Below are 27,338 nucleotides of genomic sequence, written 5' to 3'. Positions count from 1 at the left end.
TCACACTTCCATATGATTAGCTCCAAATATTCCATCCCAGTGAGTCTGGGGAGAAAAGTGAGTTTTTAACTGCATGCTCTTTTAATTGAGAATTCCTGTGCTAGATTACAGAAGCAAATTCCTGTTGAAAAACTTATTAACCTCAATAGTTGCAGCAAAGTCTGTTTCCATTGTCTCACAAAGCAGCTGAAAATTTGTACAAAAACCCTCTGTCTTCACTGTGACTCTGGAAATTGGGCTCCAAGGACGAAGCTGACTGTCTGGTTACAGCATTATTAGTGATGAAAGGGACACGTAATTCACCCAAGAATCATTTCTGTGACTTTCTACCACTTGTTCAACAACAACAACAAAGCAGGGAAATAAGAGCACTCTTTCTGCCCAATATCTGCAGCCACCAACATGACAAGGGAGCACTTTGCAAGCAGTACCAGTCTCTGGCACTGCCAGGCTGGGCAGGATTAGTCAGGATTCTGCAGGGCTTTTTGCCTTTATCTATGGAACATCAGCTTCCTACATTACATAGCTGATCTGAGCAAAACAAAGGTCTGCCTGGATTGGAAAGGAGAGCGATGGAGACATTTGTTTCCCCAGAATAGGTACTGTAACAAATCAATCCTGACTGCACTGATAAATTGAACTTCAAGCTTGGTGATACGGCTTTTCAGGTCTAATCCAGTGTAAGACACAGCAGGAAGGAAAGGTAAAGGCAATCATCAGCATTTCATTCTGTGAGGACCAGAGGAAAAAATAAAAAAATAAAAAAATCCAACATATATTTTTCCCTCTCTCAGTACAATATTTCAACTATTTTTGAGGAAAACTGTCATGGGGCGTGTGAGTATGGGAAAAGGGTGGCTATGGGCAGGACCATAGCAATTTAAATAGTAACCAAGGGTATTGTAGCACATCATTCATGTCCCGAGCCAGGATGTAAGCATCATACCTGTAAGGGACTCCTGCCTTTAACCCCTCTTCCACAGGGGTGAGATAAGTCTTCCAGCCCTACCTGCTTGGATGAAAAGCCTAAAAACAGCCTGAAAAACTCACAGAAAAATAAGAGACCTTGTGTTTAGGACTTGGAATCCTATTACATTAATTCAGCCTCTTGGTAAAGGTGCAGGACAGCAGAGGAGGTGAACACTTGGATGTGGCAGTGACTTTGATTCAGGATGGTCTCTCTTTTCCCTGAAGTTAAATGTCAGGTCTCTGCCACAGCTTTCCACTGAGGCCACGTTTTACAGTAACTTCAGCCAGGCTCATCACACAGCTCTCAGTGTTCACCTGTTTTAAGTCCTAAAAATGCAGGACATGTGCAGTGAGGATGACCAGTCCCAGCCCCAACTGCACCAAGTTCATCCAGGAAACCTCTGCTGTATGCAGCAGCGTGTATCCTGCTCTGAGTATTTTGTTTGCAGAGTTCTCTCCAATTTCACATCAGTCTTACCGTTGCAGGATGCCTTGTTATCCAGCTCCTCTTTGCACTCCAGCCATTGTTTGCTATTCCTGTTATTTGCTCCTGTCTTTCCCCCCAGAAAAAGCCTCCATTAGCAATACCAGTCCCAAGTCACAGCCTCACTTTTCTTCTATTTCTGCTTGAGGAATGCCGCCCACTGCATAGCTCAGCATCTCTATAAATACAGTGGTTACAAACGAATGCATCCTTCAGCAGCCTTTTAAACCACTCTTTCCTACAACGCACATTGTAAATGAAGAGTAATATATCTTCAGAATTGCCCAGCAAACGTTACTCTGTTAGCAATATAAAAGCCTCACAGTGTCTGAGTAGGTGCCATTGCCAAAAAACATTTTTATTGTGAGCCAGATAATTCAGTTTGAATTGTACATGGTTTGGTATAATCATTCCAGTAAAGCATTCTTTATAATTCTGTAACAGCAAGTCACGTGGCTCCATAAAGTTTATTGCTGCAAGTGCTTGGTGATTCATGGCATGGCACAAATTCTGCTTCTTTCCCGGATCAAGTAATCAATAGCAAAATAATCTCCTTGCTCTGCATTAAATAGGTATGAAGCAAATAAGTATGAAATCTTATATATATATACAAAACAATGTGTACAGAATTGAAATTAACTGCCATGTTGAACTGGGGGTCCTGCACCACAGTTCTGCACAAGGCTGGGGGCAGTGGCTACTAAAGCTTTGTCCAGCATCCTTCTGGCCTTGAATGCTTCCTGCAGCACTGCCAACAGGCACTGTGTAGCAAACCCAGCTGGGACTGACAGATTTGCTTCTTGTCACGTCCAGCAGAGCTGCTGAGAACTCTGCACATTGATGCTCACATCAGCCTAGGGCCACCCTCTTTTGACCATCTCCTTCAGGGCACACCGAAAGAGCAAGACCTACGTTCTCTCCTACAACCTTTTTAGCTCTTCTAGTGCTGTTCCTACATGCAGTAAATCAGTGTTTATAACATCACCCACTGAGTTGAGTGCAAATTAAATCAGGCTTATTTAGTTTGCTCCATTGTGTTCAGCTGCAAGTCACAAAAGGGAACAGAGGCATGGCAACTGGGAGAGGGCATGTACTTTGTAACGGGGGCAGCTGAAATAGTCTCTCTGGGAGCCCGGCAGGATGACAGCACCATGACATCTGCTTAAGGATCCTGGATGTCCCTGCTCCTTCTGACTTGTTATGCCCACAGTTCTGAACCCTTGAGCTCCAGTGACACACAATAACACAGCACAATAACTGATAAATACGTCATGTTATAAACAGCAAAAAATACAGCTATTTTTCTGATTCTAACAGTTTTCTCACAAAAAGAGCATGAAAAGAATACTCGTAGGAACAGGTTGTTCTGGTGAATAAAGAGCACACTGTTGTTTGTGCTGTTTAATGCCTCCTGATTGAGAACACGTACACAATGGAGTTTCTCTCTAAATACACTTGTTGCAGAGGCCTCAGTGCAGTAGGAAGCACAACCCTGAGCTCAGGCTCATGTATAGGCATAAGCCTATGCAAACTTGTTACAACTCCTTCCTACAAAGGCACTACAGTATCTTCTTCCATTATACAGTCATTCCTGCTGGAGCCCTGTTGCATTCAGTGGTCTGAGACTGTGCACAAGAGAAAGAACAATTGTGCTGTCACTGGAATGCAAAAGCCAAAGCAACAACCTGTAACAAGCACTTAGTGTGGAAATTTGCAAGCCAAACAACTAAATGGTAAGAAAATGAAGAAGGGTCCTACATAGAGATGCATCAACTACAACACAGTTTGGTGGGAATAGCCCCAAGTATGTTCTCTAACACTACAGCCTGTATGTTCCTGAATCACTTAATGACTCACACATAAACATTCTACCATTCTGCTTCATGAAAAAAAACAACAAACATCCAAATGGTTTACCAGTCTCTTTGCCAGACTGCTCCTGTATTATGCTACAGTGAACATCTATTCCCTGCCAGTCTCCAGTGATTTAAAGATAACATTGAATTCATTTATTTATCACTGTACTGTGCCTTCCAACTCATGGAAAGAACCCCCTGCTCTGAACTAAATCTGCAAGCATCACAAGCTCCATCTCAATTAAGAGCTAAAGGCTTCGTCCACAAACTGGTCAGATCACCTTAGCTTCACTTCAGTAGAGCTATGCTGATGCATGAAAGCAAAGGATATGGTCTGAATGCTTGCAAATGATCTTTCCAAGTCATGGCCGAGGAAGAGTTCCCCAACCCCTTGCCCCAACAAGCACATAGACTCCATCTCTCTATCATGGGCCAAGCAACTAAAGAATTTGGATTTTCTCTATTAGATGACAAGACACTTCAGGCAGGGGCTGTTTCTTTCCTAGATTCAGAGTTACTTGCCCCAATAAAGCTCCATCATCAAGCACAGCCTTTGGATACTGTCACAGCAAGAGCCAAATTATAACAGTAACAGAGTAACATTAGCATTAAATAGGTAATTCCTAGAACGCAGCCATGATGCTCCATAGCGCACCCACAGTGGTTGGCATCCAGCAGTTTCTTCTCAGAAGGGTTGGCTGAAGTGCAATAGGACTCAAAATAAACTTATTCGTTAGAAAAATAGCAGTGCAACAAGTCTGTGGTTGGTAGGTCAAGTCTGCTTGAGGGGGAAGACTTCTTATGAGGTAAACTGCAGGGAAGAGCCCAGATTCCAACGTACACAGCAAGTTGATAGAAAGCAGCCTTCCTTATTGCAGTACAGGTCTTGCTGTCCCCTCCTTTGCAGCACTCCTTCAAGAATACAGTGTCATCATCATCCACTGTAAAATAATGAGGAAAGTAGGATAAACTCACCCATTCCTAAGAGTGCCCTGTGATATCCAGAACTGAACCAAACTATAGAATATTGGAGGGTTTTTTTTGTTTTGTTTTGTTTTGTTTTTTTTTGTCTTTAGGAGGAGTAGAAGCCACAGGGAGGCACAGGACTTAAGAGTCTGTGTTCATTTTTGTTTCTAACCTACTCTTTAAGTGATCAGATAGAGATACCTTTTTCAAGGCTGGAGAACAAACCATACAGTGCTGCTTGCAATGAAAGAAGCTGCATTTGTCAGTCAGGAACAGGCTTTACCTCAGATTCCCGCAGGTATATCCCTTTACCATCTTGTGTCAAGTTGCGAAAGGCCTCTGTGAAAAAAGGAAGTGAGGAGCATTAACCTGACAGCCAAGAGATCAGCACTACCTGTGACCCCTTGTCCTAGGAAAGACTTGATAAGAATGAGTTTACAATCTATCCACAGATGAACGTAAGCCTCCATTCTCACTGGAAGGTCCTGAGCACTGGAACACCAGGAATCCTGAATAAAGACAGGCACGTTACTTTCTGTCCATCTACTTGTCTCTTCAGATGCTGCTGTCGTATTTCCAAAAGCAAAATGTCCCAAGCCTCACAAGCTCCAGTTTCAGACACATGGGAGGTGTCCATAGCATGAGCTCACAGACAAAAGTATCACCTGTCTCACCACCACAATTAGTCCAACCAAAGGTATATGGAAAATAAGCAGCTTCCATCTGTAATTTTCTTGCCTCCTATAGAGACTGGTGCAGGGCTGCTCTCTGCAGGGAGCTAAATCACTCTGATACATACAGTCTTGATTTCTGTAGAAAAAGACTGGCAAAAAGGTATAGAGCTCAATTTCCTCTGTCCCTTGCTTTAAACGAATTCCTCCATGTATTCTGAGAAGAAACCCAACCCTTCTATTTTCACTTAGGTTCTGCCAGCTGGAACAGTTTTGGAAGGGCCAGGGCTTAGCTGGGCAGCAGAGCTTTCCCCGGCCAGTTGCATAGCATGAGCCTCACCTCCCATGATCTCTACTCGAAGCATGAAACACATGAAGCTCTCAAAGCTGATCTTCAAGTCAGGGTCCCCATATCTGATTGCCATCAAATTACAGACTTCATTGCTGAGTGAAATGCCTGCAGGAGAGGGGGAAAAATAATAAAAACATGAAAAGCATTACGAGAAGGCAACTCCCAGCTGTGGGCAGCTAAATGTGCATGCTTCTGGGTGTACATGACTCATTGATCTCAGTCCCTTTCCCAGCCATTTGCTTTTTCAAAACTCCCCTACGTTTATCAAGTGCTAACGAGCCCAAACCAACCCCTCAGGTACAGACAGCTCTTTCAAACTCTAACGGGGTCAAATCTGGTCACCTATACTCCTGTTCCTGTTAGAGCTGTAATAAAACACAAACGGGCATCATTCACTCATGAGTGAATGGAAGGCAGTAACAGCAGCTGTGTTTAAGAGGGTAGGAGAGGCAATGAAAAAGAAAATCCAGAGGAAGCTGATAAAGAAAGCATGTCAAGCAGCATTTGCAGGGAATTTGCTAGGAATATTTCCTACTTGTGGCCTGGTAGTTTAATTTGCTTTAGTAGAAGTCTGTATGGGTTTTTAACTGTGCTTTCATTGACACAGATGAACAGGGTGAGCCACACGTCAAAAAGATGAGTGACATTTAAGCTCTAACACTGCAAAAGGAGGTAAAAGACTGAGCGCCAACTCCCACTCAAAGTATGGAGAGCACAACAGACCTTGGCCCAAGTATGTGAACCTTTGTGTATGTTCTTCATTTCTATTTTAAGCTCAAGATGGCATACTAGTGAAGCTTGGCACTGGTATTGCCTCTGTGCAAGTCCCAGACTTCCAAATTCAGTCCCTGACATGTCATCAGTACAATGCCAAAGATAAAGGCAAAGATTAAGCAGTCTACAACACAGCAAAATACTTGTCAGATATTTTTACCTAGCTAAAAAGGGAAGCAGAGATGGCTAAGACCATGCAGCCTATGATAATTCCCACTCCCTCTGGGCTCTGCCAACAAGTCCAGATTTTTTCCTGCTCAAATTTTTCCCTTCTTGAGGAAGAGGATGAGCCTCACCAAGATGTGCTATGGCACACACCTGTCTCCTGTACTGCTGCACGCAGTTCTACCAGGTCCAGCTTTCCTGATCTGTTAGTGTCTCTTTTCTGGAAAACCTCCTGGTGGAAACAAGAAAACAAACAAAAGCCAAATATTTAAACAACAGCAGAGGACAACAAAGGCACTGTGAGTAGAAGAATATTGCAGTGGTACACAGAAATGATTGCTATACCATGTAGAAAAGCAGCCTTTTCCACAGGACTCGGAACTCCTGGATACTCAGCGTGCCAGTGGCATTCAGCTTCATGGAGTAATTAAGGTCAGAATATCTTAAACATGAGAGAATGTACATTACATAAAACTAAATACAAATAATAATACAAAATAAGAAAAAGAACACTGACTGAAAATTCATAGTCACTGTAATATTATTCACACAGTTTTAATATGAAGAAGATAACAACTTCTTAGCCAACACACTTTAGCTCATAGACTTGATTCTCCTCCCGCTACAATCAATGGAAGCCTGGCTGCTGCTATCAGAAGCTGCAGGAAATAACCCTTTCTCAAACCTATCCCATTCTGCTACAACTGAAGTGTTATTATGGAACATGAGAAGTTCGAAAAGCATGGCCATGTTCCAGTCATTAAGAAACCAAAGTGACAGTAAATCTGCCCTAAGACATAATGCTCCAGTGAGTATTTAATAAGCCAGAAGTATCATTCATGCTAAGGAGGATACATCCAGGAGTGCCAGGATACTCTGGCAGGCGTCCAGACTGAAATTCAGGTGAAAACTCCAAAAATCTGGAGAGGATAAAAAAAAGACTGTTTTGAGAGCGCACTGAATATCACTAAGGAAAATGGACTCTGACAAAATTTGTTCTCATTTGAGATGGCTCGGGCCCCAAAGCCCTTGTGTAACTTCTCAGCCGCTTGAGAAGACACATCATTTATGATGATTAAAATATGATGCAACAGGATGGATTCCACTAGTCTCACAAAACCCAACGAGCTCCCTGCAGGCATGTAATGCAAAGTAAAACATAGCATGCTGTCTCCAGAATTAAAGAAAGGACTTCCAAACCTGTAATGCCAAACTGCAGGATCACGAGCAAAGCCACTTGACCTGAAGAGCTCTGGGAGTTGTACTGCACATTAATTGAAGCCCTTGCACTAAACATCTCTCTCTTGCTCTCCCTGCCTCATGCTAAGCATCCTTCCTTCCCTCTCTTGCAGAGGCACTGCCAGCTCTGTTAATATGATTAAAAGTACAGACATCACCAAAAAACATGACACTGCATCTAAGCTTAGCATTCCTGGTTCATACATAAATTAAATGAAGAGTAGCAGAAAGAGACTCTAATCTCACTCCAAATTGTGACTTTATATCATATGCAGACTTCCAGGAGCAAGAGACAGAACCATAACTCACCAGTGCCTTCTCTGCAGAAAGTGAAGATGTTTTAATCTTATTAATATCCCTGTTTATTAAATATGAATCAAGTACTGTAACATTTTTCATGTCTTAACCTTGATCACACACAAAAAATAGACTGTTCAACACAGTCTTCTCACGGATAAGGCAGGGCCTGATGGGTCACTTTGCCAAGACAGAAGAGCTATCTTAGTACACCTCTGCAGAAAAGAGGGCAGATCTAAGTCACCACAGATTGTCACCACATCAGACTCTTATTCATCTTGTTGCCCATAATGGCTGAATGGTGTATTTTTGTGTTGTGCGTGGGTTGGTACCACTGAAGAAACTGGGAAAGGAGACTGGATCCATCACTGTATCTGTAACACCATTACTGTTGCTCAGGGGAAGCAGCCACTGCTGAACTGCTACCGGCACAGAGCAGGTGTCACAGACCTCAGGACAAAGACAGCCCCAAACATGAGTAAGACAGGCTATCTGTCTCCCAAACACAAAGACACAGCAAGGAACAGTCCTGTGCACACACAGAAAGTAAGCAAGCGTAGGAACAGCAGATACGAACTATGTCCATCAAGATGAAGATAAATTCCCTTGCACTGTATGGCTGCCTACTGCTGCAGGCTCACTTTCTAGCAGAGGCACTGCCAACACTGTGGTAGCACAGGATGAAACAAGAGATGGTTTCAGAATCAATACTGAGGTCATGTTGGGTTTAGAGATCAGATTCAGAGTTTGAATCTGCTCACAATATCTTCGTTTGCAGATACTGAAGCTGAAGATTTTCTCTAGAAAGGTTTGTTTCACAGAAAAATTATTTCTCAGCACTTACGTCTCCAAGATACATTATTCAGGATCCTCTGGAGCTGAACAGCATTTATTTCAGGATTCTGTGATACAAAAGAGAATTACTTTAATCACTAAATCTCTTTTCTCCCTCTTTTGTCTTCCCAGCATGTATCATCTTAAATCCCAATTTTCTGGCCCCGCTCCCGTCACTGTGAAAATCAATAGGAAAGGCTTCCTTTGAATACGACAAGATTCTCAGCCTGCAGGAGCTGCAGTCTGCTCCTGGCTATGTTCTCAGGGCACATCTGAAAGCCACACCACTCTCAGAATCAAAATTCTACATGTTCAAGAAGCAAAAGCATTTGCTTCTTGTCAGGAAAAGCTCCTGTCAAAATATTGCTAACAGAAACCCTAATATGTTTTGGAGAAAATGTGCTTGCTAAATGCAGGGTATGCTACCGAATAAACGTAGCCACCCCTTCTGAAAGGAGAACTGTATTTCTGCTCTAAAAGCATGGTTGCTGCTATCAACGTGGGATGAAGGAGTAGGAACATGTCTCGGTTTCTCAGGGTGTGTTGCCTTCTAACAACTGACTTGCCCCAGTGAGAGCAGAAATTCCCAATACAGTAGGATTGGTTAACGCATCCCACTGTTCTGTCCCTGATACTGGGGGCAGGAGTTTATGCTTAAGGAGAGCATGCAAGTTTGATCAGCATCCACACTCTATTCTCATTTCTCTGGCACCCATGGCTGTTGAAATAAAGATGTTAGGGGGCACATACATGCTTAGTCCTTTAGTATCTGTTTACGGATCTGCTTTCCATCAATTTGCTAATGCCTTTGGAGCATGTTGATACTGTCACATCCACAGTGTCCCATAGCAGTAAGTTCCAGGAATTTGCCTGTCTCAGTGTTAACATATTCCTAAAGCTTTGTGGTCAAAACTGCTGCTTGAAATCAGCACTGTACACATAGTAGCCCAGCCTTCATAGCCTCTCTCTGTCCCCCATGCTTCTACACCCAAACATGCCTTGCACAGTTAGATGTTTTTGCTATCACAGAACTACACAGTAACTCTGCTTCCCCTGGTGGTGCATGCACTCACCTACCTGTTCAAAATGTTTTGTGAAGAAATTCTCCCAGATCTTGCCTTCATACCTATCAACAATTTCCTTCAGGACATTAAATAAAATAAATTAAAGCACTTAAGGAAGAAAAACGTGGCCATTCAAGATATAGTTATTTGAAGATGCTTTTCCAGAACTCTGCTCTCCTCCCATGTTTCTCATCTTCCCCTCACCACTGCAATCAGTGTTACATCACTAATGCAACTCATACCCATAGAAATACTAATTCTTGGAAATAAAATTTCAGATAACAGTGTAGAAAAACATTTCTCTTCCACTCCAAGCTGTGAAAGAAGAAAAAGGGTAGAGTTCAATCCCTGCCAAGGAGAGAATATATACATTTAGGAGAATGGAAGGGACAAAAGAAGGAACGGCCCTGTCTATGCCAAGGGAATGGACTATGCTATAAACCCTCCCAGCTCAAAATACAATCACACATATATGGCCACTGAGACTAGCTCTTCTTAAAACAACCTATGCATCACTGTATTGTGATAGGGGGATCACATTCTGATTCCACAATGTCTTCAAGCCTGTCAAGGCATGAAAGAAGTGGGGAGGAATACAAGAAGTTTTCCAAAAGCTGTGAACAGGAAAGACTGTAGAGTAAGATTGTGTCAATGAAAGAAAAAAAGAACAGCTGTGAAACAGCAACTAAAATGGTGTCTAAAAATTTGCCTTGATTGTTCACAAGGTCCAAGAATCCGCCCGTAAACCCAAGCCACAATTTGTAAAGTGCTGCAATATGAACACTTACATTCTCACTCTCCCTTTTCATGGTTCAGAGAGACAGGAAAAAACAAACATCCAAGAGCTGAAACCATGGTCCTTCTACTCCCCCTATATCTACTCACCTTGGAGAGGACGAAACTGGTGTTCCCACCCATTTCCCTGGGGGAAAGAGAAGACATTAAGGAGACATTGCAGAGTTGTTTGCCTTGATCACAAGTGGCATTCCCCACCCCCAGCTACAGACCCCATGCCATTGCTGTGCCATATGTATTTTCTCCAGTGTTACAGCTGCACTAGAGTAAGCCCACCATGCCTATATGGCTCTCCAGTGGCTGTTGGCATTCAAAGTCTCCAAAGCAGGATACAACACCTCCAGCACTATGAGCAGAGACCTCTGGCAAATCTACGGTGCATTTAAGTGTTGTGCTTCTCCACTCTTAAATATAAACATGCTTTAAGAATCATTTCTGTGGGCTTAGCTCAATGCTTCTCAAAAGGACAAGACCAAAAAGCAACACTTCAGGCACTGAGCATCCTGAGCTGGGAGAGAATCAGGCTCTCCAAGAGGCACTGTGCTGCATGCTTCAGCCCTTATGATGCCCCGCTAGGCTAGAAAGTCCAGATTGTCCCACCATGCAAGAGAACTGGGTGCTGACAGAGGGGTAGCAGCATCTCACCGAAGGACGTGCTTCCTGGAAAAGACACGTAGAATGAATTCAGACTCCTGCTGAGGCTCCAGAGTGGATGGCACTATCACATAGACACCAGGCTCCAGGTGGAAGTCACAAGTCACTTCCCGTTCATCAAGGAAAACCTGGCGCTTGTTCACAGGCTGGTGCCGGGTGAAGAATGCTGGAGACAGCTTTTGATTGATTTCCTCTTGCTAGGGAAGAAATACAGACTAAATGTGTTCTGTTCCAGCTGAACAATGGAACAAAAGACACACAGGGAATTCAAGGGCATGGCACAGAGGCTGCTTGCCTTCAGATCTCAGATATCTCTACAGCAAAAGCAGCTAAGAGGGTCCATCAGACTATCTTCATCCAACCCGCCCAATATTAAAATGACAAAGAATGGAGCTTCCTCCAACCTTATCAACATTATAATACTACTTGCAAGGAACAGAGCAAGGAGTGGGAAAAGATGTGGCTTTTGCCACTTTAAGTTACTGCTGAAGTAATTTGCATACTGGCAGAAAAGACTGCAGGCAGGAAATGCTCTAGAGACTGCTCCTCACAATCCAGAGCACTCCCCTTATCTCCTAAGTACCATGCACTCTGTGCTCAGTTTGTTCTTTGCACTAGGTATCTAGTAGCAGAGCACTTGGGATCTGAATGTAGTGCAAGAGCAACCTAATCCCTAGCCTGTGTCAACGAACTACTTGTCATTCTTGGCTCTTACAGATGTTTCACTCCACAGGCACTTTTCTACAAAAGAAGGATGGATGAAGTATTTATCTAAGCAACATTATAAATGAGATTAATAACACTGGGGGCCTAGTGGAATGCCAAGTAAATATCCCCGCCAGCAAAGACCACTGTCCCCTTCCAGTCTTGGCTGTTCTTTACATTTAGCCATTTTACTCCCCACCTAGTAATGGAGATGCCATTCCTCTTCCACGGCCAGTACCTACAAATTTGAACTCAACTAATTCACAATCACTGTGGCCAAGACAGCCACCTACTGTCACCTCTCTTACAAGGCCTTCCCTATTCTCAAGCAACAGATTTCACAGGACACCTTTCCTAGCTGGCTCACTCATAATTTGTAAAAATAACTTATTTTCAACATGTTCTTAGGAATTTCCCAGACTCGCTGGTCACAATAGTCTCAGTTTATGTCTGGGAAGTTCAAGTCTCCCGTAAGGACATGGGCAATTGATTCCAGGATTTCCCCTACTTGTCTATAGAACAGCTCATTCATGCCACCACCCTGGGTGAGTGTACAGTAGTGGACATCCACAATGATAACGGCTTTGCCATCCATCCTTCATCCATCCATCCATCCTTCATCCTCACCCAAAGACTCTCTACCATGTCATCCCCAAAGGCATGGGCTGTATGCCTAATCTCTCCCTTATATACAGAACAACATCACCACCTCTTCTGCCCCGCCTACCCTACTGAAGAGCTGCTAGCCCTCCCACTCAGCACTTGAGATGTGGGACTCAGCCCACCAAGTTTCACTGATACCAACCATATCATAGCCCCGGGAAAGGACTGAAGCATCCACTGCCTCCTGCATGCACTGGCATACAAGCATTTCAGACATGCTCCAGAATTCACAATGTTCCTTGGAGTGTCCTTAGATGCTCTCAGTTTGCAGTCTCTCTATATTGATCTTAGCAACCACTACAAATTTGAAATTAAACACCTGGCTGCCACCAGCTCCCCCCGGGTACAGCACAGCAGCATGCTAGAGCTATGCTCAGGCTCCCTCTGCCAGGAAATTTAATTCACTTGTAACCCTGAGAGTGCCCAAAACATTTAAGTCAGAAAGGAGTGGATTCTTACCTCATGATTACCATGCTAGAAATAGAGTAACTTGGAATACAACTGCACTGCTCTGATCATAGCCCAACTAGTACTTTGCCAGCTCAAATTCAAAGAAATTCTAACCTAAGTGGTATTCTGAGTAGTAATTTAAGGGAAAGTGTACCCTTTCAAGATAAAAGACATTAAACCTTTCCGTTGCGAATAATCCTCTGAGATTTGGTTAAAAACTGGGACATACAACAGAGTTTACCTTCCAGAACTTTTTCTTAGATCAAAAAAGGTCCTTTTAAGAGAAAATATTGGAAATATGGCAGGACAAAGCAGCAAACACCTGCAGCGCCAGCTCCAGAACATCCTCAGGTAGGAAGGAAGCTGAGCTATCCTACAAGATCCCTGGCCTACATGGGATACAGGCTCAGTTCCTGCCTCAAGACTGGGAGGCAGCAAAAAGGTGATACTGCCTCCTCTGAGAGTTGCAACAAGCCCAGCTCAAACACAGCTAAGGACTTGAATAACAGCCCACAATGGTGAGAGGAATACTGCTGATCCAATAAATGCCGATGCCACTTTCAACACTTTCAAAGACCTAGTGCAGATGCTAAGCAACTAATGACCCTTTTCAAGATCACTGAGACCTCCTGACGTGGCTACTCTTCAAAAGAGTAGGTTGATAGTTCTGCATTAATAGTGACTTACTGTAACACCCCAGTGAGCTTGAATACACTGCCACTAGCTGTCGGCCAAAAAAAACAAAGGCAAACACAACACCTTCATTGCTGTCAGAACAGGTCTCTCAGCAAACATCCAGTAGAGGTGACAAAGCACTCACCTGTAGGGTCACCTGCAGGGAGAAAACAAACAGAGGATGTGTCAGACAGGGACCTCTTAGTCACACGTACAGCAAGGCTGTATCTGTGGTGGGGAGCAGCTATGCAGGTGCAGCTGGTCAGCAACTTCAACCTCATAGCAGCAACAAAACTTCTAGCTCCATTCAAAGTAAGATGGGGGTTCTGCAAGACCCTCAGATGAGCAGAGAATTGGTTGGGGAAGCTCTCGCTTCTCCTAGTGACAGCTACTTATTCCTGGATACATAGGGAACCTACTATACTTCACACCTTGTAGAGTGAAAAGCCAATGAAGAGGTGAGGAGCTCGGTTCCGGTGTTTGCTACTGTGTTTCTGCATCAGGGATATAACTACATTGCAGGAGCCCAGGTTTCTCTTACTGTCTTCACTGGCTAAAATATTCAACCAGTACTGGGGGTTCATCCAAAACATACCTAAGAAGTAAAAAAGAAAAACACTTAGACATTATTTTCCACCTCAAGATTGATTGCTAGCTTCCCATTTGATGCCTGCGCTCAGACTGAATGAATCCCAAGTTGTCTGGGCCTCTAGAATTGACTGGGCTTTGATCTTAGGGTGCAGTTTACAAGTTTAGTGGTACAATTCCTATAAGACTGAAGGAAAGCTCAGGACCAAGGAGGTTCATTTCCGCCCAACTGCTGCTAAAATTTATTTTGTTTATAAATATATGATTATTCCTCTACCATATACTATATATGGGATAACTGACTTCAGAACCCACCTAACCTGCTTCCAGAAGGCTTCTGAGCCTCCGTGTCTCCTAATCAGTTTACTTAAAATACTGCATCCTCATGCTCTCCAAAGAGCAAATTTTAACAGACAAGTCTAATGCTCCAAAGATGCTGACTGGCAACTCATCCTAAGACTCCTGCAGTTTATTTCATATCATAACCAGCCTTCTGCCCTGTGTTTGCAAGTAATGCAACTTCTGTGATAGCAGAAACTAGACAACGTTCTTTAGCTGCTTATTTCTGATGCTTGTGTGGTGAGTTAAGAAATAAGAGAACGTTCTGTTGTCAAATTTGTGTTATGGAGTATAAGGGTGCTAATAATTGAGTCAACAAAGAAGAGTCACACAACAGAGCACCCAAAAGAGCACTAAGCACCCCTCACCCTTGGAGAATCCCAGACTTCCTCCTGCTGTGCTTCCTTTAACCCATCTCCCATTCTTCAGGGAATACATCCATTTTTTCCCATCTTCCTGGCTCACCAGGTCTGGAGTTAATTTACAGATCACAACGTCTACAAAATGAATCTTAAAATCTTGCAGAGACATCCTGGGAAAAAGAGTGCCAAAAGACATCTTGTCAGCAGTTTAGTTTAATCCATATGGCTCACTAAAAGAAAAGGAAAGAGTGCAGGGAACTTCAAAGCCACGCCATTCTGTGTTACATATGGTAATGCTCAAATTTTATTATGTAGTAAAGAAGCAAGCATCTGCTCCAACAGCAGCATCTATCAGTAGCAAACGCACGACTCAAGTTTACGCAAAACACAGCGGCAGAGATTGAAGTAATATTGCCACCAAAGGGACCGCAGTGAAATTACACGAGTGACAACATTGCCACCTCGTGGCACAAGCTGTAGAGAAACGACAAGCAAAACAAGCAGGAGTTACCTAAAGTTATCTCAAAAATAAGAGGTAAGACAACAGCTCTTGAAAGTCGCTGTGTCTCCCAGCAGCCCTAGGAGATCTGGCACTGCCCCACTTCTCCTTCATTCCTGCCTTTTTTAAGAACAGCACTGCCTCTCACATAATCAAGCAGAGATGGAGAGCAAGCAAGCCAGGTCTGTTAGAAAACAGGTCACATATACCATGAATTAGCTGGCATAAGGAGAAAAAACAAAGCACTGCTTTGTCTGCAGACGCAGCCCCTGAGCTGCTATCAGAGAGAGGATAGGCAAGACAGAGCTGTTACCAGAACTCTCCATCTTCCTTCTTTTTCCTCAGCAAAATTTTCTCCTTTGGGCTCAGCAACTCCCACTTGTAAGAGCTGAGGGCAAAAAGTATGGAATAACTAAGTAAATGCAGCCTGAGATTCAATACAGAAAACACAGGTCTCCTCTATAAAAGGATGCCAAAACCCTTGTCCCCACAGATCTCCATGTTTAACCCTTGCTGAACACAGGCCCCCTGTGCCTTCAGCTGTTTCAGACCCTCCACAAGTATACAGTGTGTATGAGATAGCTAAACAATTCCAGTTCTCTCCAGTAGAAAGGCTCCACTTCCATCAGCTGGTCCATTCACTTGCACACACAGATTCCTAGTAGTTAAAATAAAAATATCTAGACCTGTGTTGCTGTTTAATTTTCTGTCAAAAGAGACATAATAGGAAGAGTGCTTGGCATAACAGATGAACGAAAAGGACAGCAAAAAAGGCAGCTGGGAGTAATTTAAAAGGCAAGCCTATGGTATGCTGTTCATTATGCTCTCACACCAGCAACATCTGGTACGTTGTCATTATGTGGCAGACACGCAGAGAAAGTACTGCTCTGCAGACAAGGTGAAAGTCACTCATATTCCCAACACCTCTCTGTGCTCATCTCCCCTCTCCCCATCCCCACGCCTCAGCAAATGGGGCTTGTGCAGCAAATGAAAAAAAAAAGTTGGGACAGAAGGAACATACTCTCATTCCTAGGGAATCGGGCTAGAAGTCTGTGGTTGCTCATGGTCTGGAATATAAACCACTGTCTTTCACATAAAAAAAATCAAGGCAGATTAAATATATGGCCCATTTGCCTCAATAATTACATGCTTCCCCAAGCAGCCAGGATGAAGGACTCCTTCAGTCACCCACCTCCAACACTTTGCAGCACATGGAGGTCTTGGCCTGGTCCCACTTGTGATAAAGGGCTCAGCGCCCTTAAATATCCTGTTTAAAGCCTCTTGAATTGTTAAGCTAAAATCTGTCACTTTACACGCCATCTAGATCACAGCAACACACACAGCATCTGATTTCCAAGTATGTTTCCTCTGGCACTTCAAAGAATTGAAAAGCAGAATCAAGTCCTATGACTGAAGCTGCGTGTTGAAGCTGCATGTGTGAAGTGAGGCCATCTACACAAGCACTGGCTGTTGGAGAAACATAAATCTCTTAAATCATTGTTTTGAAACCAGAGGGCCTGGGCAAGCAACAGCTATAGACCTAAATGCTCCTAATTTGAGTCTGAAGATGGCAGCATCCTTCCTCTCAGAAACTTTCCCTCACATTGAGCATCAAACCTTCCATTTTTCAAACCCACCTGTCACTCCAGTCTCCATTCCATTCAATTTTCCCCCATGGATTTCTTAGTCTCACTAGGTTTTCTGGTCCATATTGGCAGGTCACCTGCAGAACATACAACAACACTATGCTTGCCAACATCTCAGCAGTTGTCATCTTTTTGATATCACAGATCCTAACAAGCATGATAATAAAAACTACAAACACACAATTCTGAATGAAAGCATGAAGAAATTAAGATGCTTTATCTTATCTTTTCTAAGTGAAACCAGAGACCTCACAGATTCCTAATTTGGAGGCTTGATCCTCCTTTCCAACATCTGTTCATTTTGTGGTTTTGTGGAAGCAGAACTGTACTACTGTGAAGCTAAATCCTAGCACAGTGCCATGGGAGACTATGCCTATGGGGTGGCCATACAGAGCACTGCCTCTTGAACTTAAATGCTGTGGTGGGAGAAAGGGGAGGCAGGTTTACTAGGAGTTAAGATAGCAGCATACAGCAGAATGGCTGACTTCAGATCATACCAACAAGCTCAGCTGGTCTCCAACTCCTGCCTGTCCCTTCATCCCATGAGCACAGCTAGCCAAACTGACAGACACATCAATAATGAAGCCTTGTACTTAAAACTTTCCTGCTCTGTCTGGGAGACACAGGCATGCAGCATCCAGCCTTTCTTACAGCTTTCCAAGCACCTATTGAAGAAATGCTAAACATTGCCTTCCCCACATCCACACCACTGTCCGAAGTCTCAGGAAATCCTTGTCAATCTGTTTTTGAAGCTGGACAAGAGGAGTCTGCCATGAATCCAGCTTGAGCTGGGCTCCTTAGGATCTATTATTTTACTGTCCCATTCTATTAGGCAGATATCTTCAGGGCATTCCCCACAACACTTACACAAATCAGTGGGGTCCATCTGCTACTCTGTACAGGAGCCCTGTTTGGTTCCCTTCTCTCAGGCGCATCTCCTTTTCTAGTTTTCCATGTTTTGGCACTTGTATTCAATTACCTTTTCTCTTCTATGGGTCCTGTCCTGACTGCAGAGGAAGGCCTTCTACTCTGAGCAGGTTTCAGCTCATCCTCCCAGCATACAAAAATGCCATTTTTAAGTGATGCAATCAGTGAAGCCCTGTGGCTCATTCCCACTCTTAGAGATATGCTGATCTACAACCATTGTGAAGATCACATATTAAACCAGACATACTTGAAAGTGAATCTTTACCAAGTCCCATCTCTTTTAACCTTGGACTAAGAGAATATTAGGAAGATAACATGGCTGCCATGAGGGAGGGCTTAACCGAAGTTTGCAACAAAAATTCTGAAATCCAAAGAAGTTGTGACCCAGGATATTAGGACTATTCTTACCTTTCTAATACCAGTTACTGTGTAAGCATGGCCAGCAACAAGTCCATTCCTCAAGACCTTTGTTGCCTGTATGTGGGGAAGAGAAACTGAAGGAAAATAAGCCTTTTATTTCAAACCTACCTACACAGCAGACTTATACCAATACCAGAAACATACACCTGTGTAAGTAGTGACTGTCAAAAGCAAATGGAGAGGGTAGTAGTTCAGAACACGAGTTCAAATCGTGGCACCCAAACCTCATGCTAATACTTCAGCTATTGGAAAACCCTAGTTTTCTGCAAATGAAAACCTAACTTGGACTTTTAGAAGTGAGAGAGTAAGCTGTGGATCTAGCCAATGATCCACAATTTATGAGTGAACTTCAGTGATTACGCTCCCAATTCCAAACATACAGCAAAGTATGGCTGTTAGGAAAAATGTGGCTATTAGGAGATCAGATTTATTTTGTCCCCTTTCAAACCATTCTCCATTTGCTTTTGAGAGTCACCATCTGCAAAAATGGAATAACTGTTTAATAAAAATTGAAAAATGAGAGGTCTTTATTCAATAGAGACTTTTTGATAGATAAAGCACAATAGGGAGGATCCTACACACAATAGGAACCTTAAGAGCAATCTTTATGCTTAAGAACATGATTTCTACAGCAAGTCATAGGTGTCAGCTTTCTTTCTAGGAATCACAGCGTCTGGCTGAGCAGAGGAAAACTTGACTGGAAAGTCTTGTAGCTGTGAAACCATTAGTCTCACCCCTAACTGTGTCTGACAGCACATGAGAGATCTGCCGTAGGTTGCTCTTGTCAGGATATCCCACAGATCAGGAGGAGCTGCTGGAAGCTTGATCCTTATATTAATGCCACCTGTGAAATCCACCAAGGCTTCTGAAACTTGCCCGATCTGTAGATCTTCATAGGAGCCGTAAAGTCTAGCAAACAAAGACATCAGTATACTCTTGTGTTTATAGCCACAGACAAGAGGTTGAGAGGTATGTGCCAATGAAAGCATATAATAAGGGGTGTGAAGGTTTAGATTAGTTTTGTTTGCTTGTTTGTTTGTTTGTTTTTTAAATATGCTGTAATTCATGTGTGATGTTGGGGAAATATTTGGCGTGCCCAAGACTGGCCATAGGCTGAAAAGGACTGCTTCACTCATTACTGATCTCCTCACTAAGCAGTACCAAGAACATGCCCATCACTGCTTTTTTGATAATTCAGCCTTAGCAAATTTTGCCTGAATATCTCACCAGACAATGTACCATATCTGATACTCCTTAACAGTTCAGCTTCCAATCTGATTTTCTTCACTACTGAAGAGTAACTTTCTCTTTTTGTTCTAGTGCTACAACCAAATGAATATAGCTGAGCTTTCTCTCCTTCTGGATGATCTTTTTCTCAGTACGAGCTAGATTTTTTCCTGCTCTGCTTATTTTTCACAGCTCAGATTATTTTAACCCAAGAATAACAAACTTCATCAGTTATGAGTTGTTGCCTTCTTCTTAGTCCCAATAAACCACCCTAGACAAAACAACCCAAAGAGAGAAGTCAACATTTTCAGTATGCCATGTGACTTGTCGAATGCTTTAACAAGTTGAAGGCTTTGTAATATCTCAGAGAAGGAACCTTTATCAAGGCGAAAGTAGAACTCATCAACAGACTCCCAAAATGAAACTCCTTGGAGGTTTCTCAAGCTGGTAATAGATCAAGAGGGGCATCAGCAATCATTCACCTTTGAAAATCTCTATCTTTGGCCTTCCATTCCTCTGCAGTGTTTGCAAAGAAGGCATCATCTTGGCCAACCCACTATATAAGGAACCACTTTGGGAATAATCCCCTAGCATACGTTTGTTTACATTTCATATCCTAAACCTTTGGATTTATACTCAAGGGCCTGAATTGGCAAGAGCTACTGCAATGGGAATTTTACTCTTTAGAAATAGAAAGATGAGAACCATTTACTACACTCCAAATGTGGCAAGGCCCAGGAGATGCATTTATAAACAAGTACAAACTGCACAGCACAAGCCAACATATTTCAGAGAGACTATTTTAATAACTTAGAATGAGTCACTTACTTAGCATACGCCTTCTCCAGAAGGGCTCCCCAGAACACATTCTTATAGACTGAAGAAACAAAGACCAGCTCTCCCGCCTCGTTCACCGGCAGGCGATCATCAACCACCACGTCAACCCATTCACCAAAGTGCCAGAACTGTCAGGGGAAAGGAATGAACTGATATTTTCCTCAGAAGGAACCTCCCTTCAAAGCAAGGGCAAAGGCAGGATTGCTTAGCTGCAGGCTCAGGATGAGCTGCCTTGGGTTATGGACTGTACGAGATCAGTGGGAGGTGCTGACTCACCCAAAGATTCCACTCATCAGCCTTACCCAGACAAAGGAGAAAACAAAGTGTGTGTCAGGAGTAAAACAGGGATTAAATAGGGAAATGAGGAATAGTTGAGCTTTCAGGGAAGGCGTTCCCAATTGCGGGGTGGCAGAGCTGCAGCAAGAGCAGAGTAAAAACTCAGGGCCTTTATGACTGCTGCTGCTATGTGGAGACATTTGTCTTGATAAAATATTGGATAGGGCCCAGCTGAGGAGAAGAGACAACTGAGACACATCCTCAGACAAGTTAACCCCCTTCCTGCATTGCTTTGTGGCCTTCCAGGCCAGGACACCCCCTGGCTGCTTGCCCTTGGTCAAGGGAAACCCTGTAGAAATAATCCAAGGATTTGACATAAAACATGACAGGGGATTTCTGAAGACCTCCCTCGCTCCTGTGGAGCAAACATACCCGGAAGTGGAAAATGCCAGCATATTTCCTCTCAAAGCTCTGGTTTTGTGGCACGACTGCAGCTAAGATGTCCTGGTGGAATGTTAGGGCTTGCAGAGCAGCCAGGAACCAGCAGTTCCCTGTGCCAAGACAAATGGACACATGTGGTTGGCTGAAAAGCAAGACCTGTCAGCCAAGTTCAGGAGCTCCATGAAGATCCTAGAAGAAGAGCTGTTGTGCTAATGTCTTTAAAATTATAATGAACAATACACAGAAAATTAGACCAGACACGTGCTTTATTTAATTAAACCGTGATTGTTTTATAATTGTCCTCCCATGACCTTTTCCTTTAGATATTGCTTGGTTCAATGACAAATTTAAAAAGAAGTAGCTGTCAGTGTAAACATTCTGTTTTTTACTGGCATTACATATTTTTGTACAAACACACTATTACAAAAGCTTTCCCTTTTTCTTTGAAAATACTAACTTCAGAAGAGGAGAATTATTTCCAGTGGATCTCCCAGGCAAAGCTGTACCTTGTGTTTAAGAGCTTATAGCACTCAATAAAAATTAATTCAGTCCTGCCCTGTCTTGCAGATGCTAATATATCCTTCTCAGGTAACGTGGTATAAAAATGATTTTTTCAACTTCAAAGCTGAGAAGAGAATGCATTCTGTCCAGCTCTTAGGTATGGAGATAGCAGAAATCTCAGAATTTCCTGCTTCTGTGGTCTCTGCTCAGCTGTCAAGTAGCACTGCTAAAGACCACTAAATGCACACAGTAACTTCCCATTGCAATAGCAGCAGGCTCAAAAGCAACAAAGTGAGCAGCAATTTCAGCTTGTGGAGATAACTGTCACACTTCAAATTCCACCCTGACACTTGCCAGGCTTTTACTGAGCCTGTCCCTCCTTAATGATTGCTTAAACCACACCATGCTAAGCGAAGCAACATAGGCATGTACACCTATTCTGTCCCAGTTTGATTCAGTCAAAATCCCACATAAAATGTTATTCTGTATAAAGCCACTTACATACTTATACAAAAGAATTTTTCCTTACCCACTAATCCTTGGCAGAGGTCAAGTTGCTTTCTGTTTGCAGCATAAAATACTGGAGTTCTGTGCAAAGCCTGGGAAGCACATGGCCAAAGAGAAGAGGAAGACAGCCAAGTTACTAACATGAGCTATTTTAGCTCAAAGTCAAGAACTTTGTCTGCAGAGCTGCAATCTCATGAGATGAGAGATGCAATGAGTTCATCATTTGGAATGTAAAAAACTCATGGATATATGACAAAAACACTCCCTCTGCCTGATTTCAGAATAATTAAGGTAGCTTTCTCCCAGAAGACATTATTCTAGTTCAGATTTAATGCCAGTGTTGTCAGGTACCCAGGCTACTCTGACACAAGCCTAGGCACACCAAATTTTGCCTACACAAAATACAGTCCCAGAGATAAACTAGCACTGCTCAGACTCATCAGTATGGTTATTCACAAATATCTCTGTAAGGAGACAACCCTTCAGACCTGTCAGCCCACCTCCTCTATAATTGCTGACAAGTTTCAGCAAAAGAGGCTACAGTGGCAGAGCAGAAACTGTTAAACTTTCAGCTAATATAGCTGATGTCACCATGTTTTGACTGACAAGCAAGCTACAGACTAACAGACATCTGCTAGGGAAGTTTCTGGTGATGTGACAAGAACATGATTCTTGACTAACCATCCAGAAAGAAATTATGCTGTTAGTCTTTTCTTCTCACAAATGTCTCTGGGCACAACTCAATAACTTAAGTGCCAAACTTTCGTTTTGCTCTTATGACCCACAAATTGCTCAAGTTTATTTTCACACTGCTGGCTATCTCTTCAGGCAGCAGCAGAGAAATGGCAAATCCTGAAAAGGCTGCTACAGTAATTAGACACCAGCTCCCATCCGAGGTGAATTTGGATGTTCATCATTTTGCAGGCCATCAGGCATAGATACAGCAAGCTACAAGGCTGAAGGCCAAATAGCACAATCTCAGCATTTCTTCTGCAGCCTAGGAACTGGAGGATACACAGCATCCTTCCTCGTAGAGTCTTTGCTGAGCTAAGTTTGGCATCAGAGCAAATGGCAACGTTCTTCTTCAGGAAGCTTTAGAGTAGCTTTAGAGTGGACTGAGAGAAAGATGAAGTGGAGATAAAGAATTACAGTCCTGAAGAGCTTTGTAGAGACTAGGACCTGTATCACCTTCCCTTTCAAGTACATCTATGCTGATAGAGCTGTCTCACCCTCAGAGTCCAGCTCAGGCCCCTAAGCATGGCATTTGTGCTCTGCCAGATCCTGACAATACAGACTATCTGTGCGATGGAATTACGTATGAAACCCTGAGAACCAGGGCTGCTATTTCCAAGACCTCCTGCTTGTTTTTGAAAAGTTCCTCTACTTCCCTGCTGATTTTCTTGAGTTTTGCAGAAATGCATCCCTTCTAAGAAATTGGTTAAATTTAACAAAATCTGACGGCTAGAAAATAACTTCACTAGGAGATGCTATGTGCTGCAGACACATGCTATTACCTGCAGACCTCCAAGGAGACTGAATCTCCCAGATGAGTGCTTTTAGGAAGATCAGAATATCAGTGTGCTCCTCGATGACTCATTAAGAACAGAATTGCCACTGCTAGTAATAGGCTAGAGCTAATAGGCCTTCTCTAACTGTGCCAGAACCCCGTCTTGGCCAGCAAGGCTTGTTATCAATTTGTTATGGGAACTTGCTCTGGGATCACAGCTTGGTCCCAGGAGTCTTGTTCATTCTGTTTAAGCGTGGGGTAGCAAGCAGCAAGGACCTTGGAAATATGAGCACAAGTAAAGTGCAGAAGCTTCAGAACTGAAAACAACCCACTGATGATCAGTTACTGGTCATGGCAGAAGCTCAACCTTGAGAGCTGGGAAACAGTGCACAAATACAGTAGAGAACAGACTAAACAGTTAAGAAAGAGGGAAAAAAAAAAAAAAAGAAAAAGAAAAAAAAAAGAAAAAAAGCACAGACCAGCAAGAGGATAAGGCACCTGCCACTGCCTAGGAAAGTAACAGCTTTCAGCATTGTAACAGTATGTGGTCCAAGGGGTGGGGGACAAAGGCTAAGAATGGACTGAAAATTCAGAAATCTTCTAAAGCATTAAGATTCTCAATTTTGGGGAGAGAGGCTGTCACCACGAGAACTGACATCACAGAATCTCCACAGAATCATCACATCTGCCAGCATGCTACTTGCTCCAAGGGCACCAGCTTCCACTCACCCCCTTCATTCGCTTTCCTTGCCTGCTCTAAGTGTTACTGGACATAAACTGAATAAAGTTGGTTATGATTTCTGGCAATAAATGCTTTAAAGGCAATTATGAAACTATACGTACACAAACTTCTGAAATGACAGCTGCTACAATTAAGTATCACTTCTGAAGGCATTAAGGCACTCGAAGTCTAGGAGCAAGTCCACTTGATGTTATCGCTACTTGCTGTCCATCTACTCTGATCATTCTCTTACATGAGAATATTCACTAAAAATCACTTACATGTGGCCTCTTCCACTGTACATTTCGGGGGAGTTTCTTCAGAATTGCTCCCGTTCCAATAGAGCTGATGTCAGCAGGGAAACTCTCATCAGTGAACAGTTGTTTATTCTTCAAGCACGTCTCCAGCAAGGCCTGGTAGTTCTGCTGGACAGGTGGGCTGTGTTTTTGAAAGATATTCTTTCCCAAAGACCCAGGTGACTTCTTTTTTTTCAGGCATGGCAACAAAGGCATGACGATATTCTTCCTCTGAGGAGCTTACAGGGACCTTGCCCTGCTCAGTCCTGTTAGAAATTCCTTGTATACTGGGATGAGGTATGTCTTCTCCAGAAGAGTTCTGGATCATTAAAATAAATGTAAAAAGTAAATTGAATCTCGGCTTATACCATTTTTCTTTAACCAGCAGAGGAGGATGGCACTCATAGGAGTGGGCCCACCTCTGATTCTAATCTGATATCTGTCACTGTGTTTTCAAGGCTTTCCATTCTGCAAATTTATGTCAAAATGAGTTACCAGTTGACTTTTACCTGGGCTTAAAAGCTATCCACACAGCTATTCTGAGTCTCTCTCCAGACTATTCTAGGCTCTCCAGGGTGTTTTCATAACATGCTAAAACATGAATGACATTCTGGCATGTGGATATTTCCCCTCCCTAAGCAGGAAAAACATTAAGACAAACCAAAAGCTAACAAAACATGGAACGCATTAAGCATTACAAAGCCAGTTACTCAAAACCCTCCAATAGTTATTGCCCTCTTTGCCTCACTCTGAAAAATGATACAATCATCCCCAAGAGATCACATTCCATCTTGCTGATGACCACAGATTCACACATGAAACTGCATACTGAGATTTTTTTTTCTTGGAACATTCAAGACAGATGTTTCTCATCTTTCCAGTGAAAATGGCAAAAAGTGATCTCACAACCCATTTTTATGCCTCATGCTAAATATTAGCAGCCATCACCTTTTGCTACAAGTGGTGAGCATCTTTTGCATGGAGAAAGAAAAAATGATTAAGAAACTCAGAAGACAAATCCTACCCATAAACAGTAACAAGGTTGACTGAAAAAATTTATCCTGCTACTAAGTTCAACAAACGGTTCCCATGCTGAACTGACAGTATTTGGAAGCCTTCCCTTCTCTTGTGAGACTGTAAGTCACTGCCTCAGGCACACTAGGAAACTGATCTCAATTAGGAACCATTGATTGTTGCTCTCATTAAAGTTGTAGGTCACCAGCATTCCCTGTGAGAAACCAAACAAACATGGCTTGCACTGTCCTCCCACACAGCCCTCCTCAGTTGTTTTAAAACTCTTCTGCAATTGATCTACAAGGCTTGCTTCTCAAGGGCAAATGAAAGAAAAATCTTCAAACGATGAAACAAAAATTGGAAACAAAAATTCAATTTCCCACTGGACATTATCATGGTACATTTCAAACCTAGGATGTAAGTGCCTAACAACTTCTCTACTTTTTCTCCATCATCTCTCCCCCCAAACCTTGTCTTTTTTGCAGTCACTGACCTTCACAACTACAAGAATACGAAGAAGGGACAGAGACACAGATTTAATGCAAGAAAAATAGTTTGGAGACCCAACTGTGTTCATTCTTCACGTATGAAGCAGAAATTCTCATTTTGCTGTTCTACAGGAGAAGAATTGGTGACTAATTGAAATACTCAGAGCTATGTGGAAAAGCAAATATCTGAGAACTGATTATTGTGTGTGCTGAACTTCCTCAATACTTGATCAAATCATTGAGACACTTTCACCAGTTCACACCTGTCTGATTTTTATTTGAAAAGCAACAAAACTTTTAAATAGGCTTTGAAACTAAAAAACAGTATGAAAAAGAAAATGCTTTCAAAACTGGAGGCTTAAATCTCCTGAACGTACAGCCTTATTCCCAAGAAGCTGAGTCAGCAGCCATAACTGTAACTTTACGTTGAGTTGGTGGGGCAGTTTGAAAACCTCCCATCTGATTCTACCTGCAGCTGTATTGCTTTGAACTCTTTCCCAAATTATCTGGAAATCTTCGTCTGCCTGCTGTTTGACCTGCTCAGTGTATGAGCAGCAGCCAGACACAGTTGTATGTGACAATACATCACCTGCACTCTACTCAGCAATGCTACTGAACTAGACTGTTAGCAATCAGTGCACCCCACTGTCTTGTGGTGTGGATGGAGAGTAGTCTGTGCATGTCTCTTCCAGTCATTATGATTTCTAGTGGAAAGGAGCCAAGCATATCAGACAGGTTAAAATCTGTAGATGGAAGCTGTGAACGTGCAGGCTGGATGGATTTGATCCTCTATTCTTTGCATGTTACCCTTGTCAGCACATTTGCCATCTGATGCACCTTTCCACTAAATTAGCATCCTGTGCTCTCCTGCTCATCATGTTAGATGCCATGAAGTGGCCTAATTCCTCAATCTTAAATTTAAAGCCTAAAGAAGCCACAGAAAATTCTTCCCTTTCAGTACAAGTAACTGGACCATCAAAGGATTCCCCGAGAGCCTCTTTCCCTAAGAGAGGATTAATCTTGGACAACATTGTCCAGCTCCCTTGATTTCATGAACAAGTATCTATATGGATCTACTCCTGTGTAGAATAAAACAAATGTTTGCATGCAGAATAGAATATTTTAGGGT

General features: G+C 42.8%; 1 protein-coding gene across 1 annotated transcript; it reads right to left on the bottom strand.

Moving 5' to 3' along the window:
* Nucleotides 1–1,732: 1,732 nt before the first annotated feature.
* On the bottom strand, nucleotides 1,733–25,019 carry CAPN14 (calpain 14). The gene is given in 20 exon segments (XM_052689271.1): nucleotides 1,733–4,250; nucleotides 4,559–4,614; nucleotides 5,287–5,403; nucleotides 6,391–6,469; nucleotides 6,583–6,651; nucleotides 7,093–7,157; nucleotides 8,618–8,675; nucleotides 9,685–9,747; nucleotides 10,557–10,593; nucleotides 11,112–11,317; nucleotides 14,033–14,208; nucleotides 14,909–15,072; nucleotides 15,715–15,789; nucleotides 17,039–17,124; nucleotides 18,383–18,448; nucleotides 19,129–19,303; nucleotides 20,450–20,586; nucleotides 21,167–21,285; nucleotides 22,206–22,275; nucleotides 24,693–25,019. Coding segments are annotated over 20 exon segments (2,076 nt in total). The 5' UTR covers nucleotides 24,924–25,019; the 3' UTR covers nucleotides 1,733–4,223.
* Nucleotides 25,020–27,338: the final 2,319 nt, after the last annotated feature.

This window comes from Tympanuchus pallidicinctus, unplaced genomic scaffold, assembly GCF_026119805.1.
Source record: "Tympanuchus pallidicinctus isolate F22 unplaced genomic scaffold, pur_lepc_1.0 scaffold1, whole genome shotgun sequence".
In the NCBI taxonomy this organism is placed as follows: Eukaryota; Metazoa; Chordata; class Aves; order Galliformes; family Phasianidae; genus Tympanuchus; species Tympanuchus pallidicinctus.
Note: the sequence above shows the minus strand (reverse complement) of the source record. Positions and strands in the feature narration are given on the sequence as shown.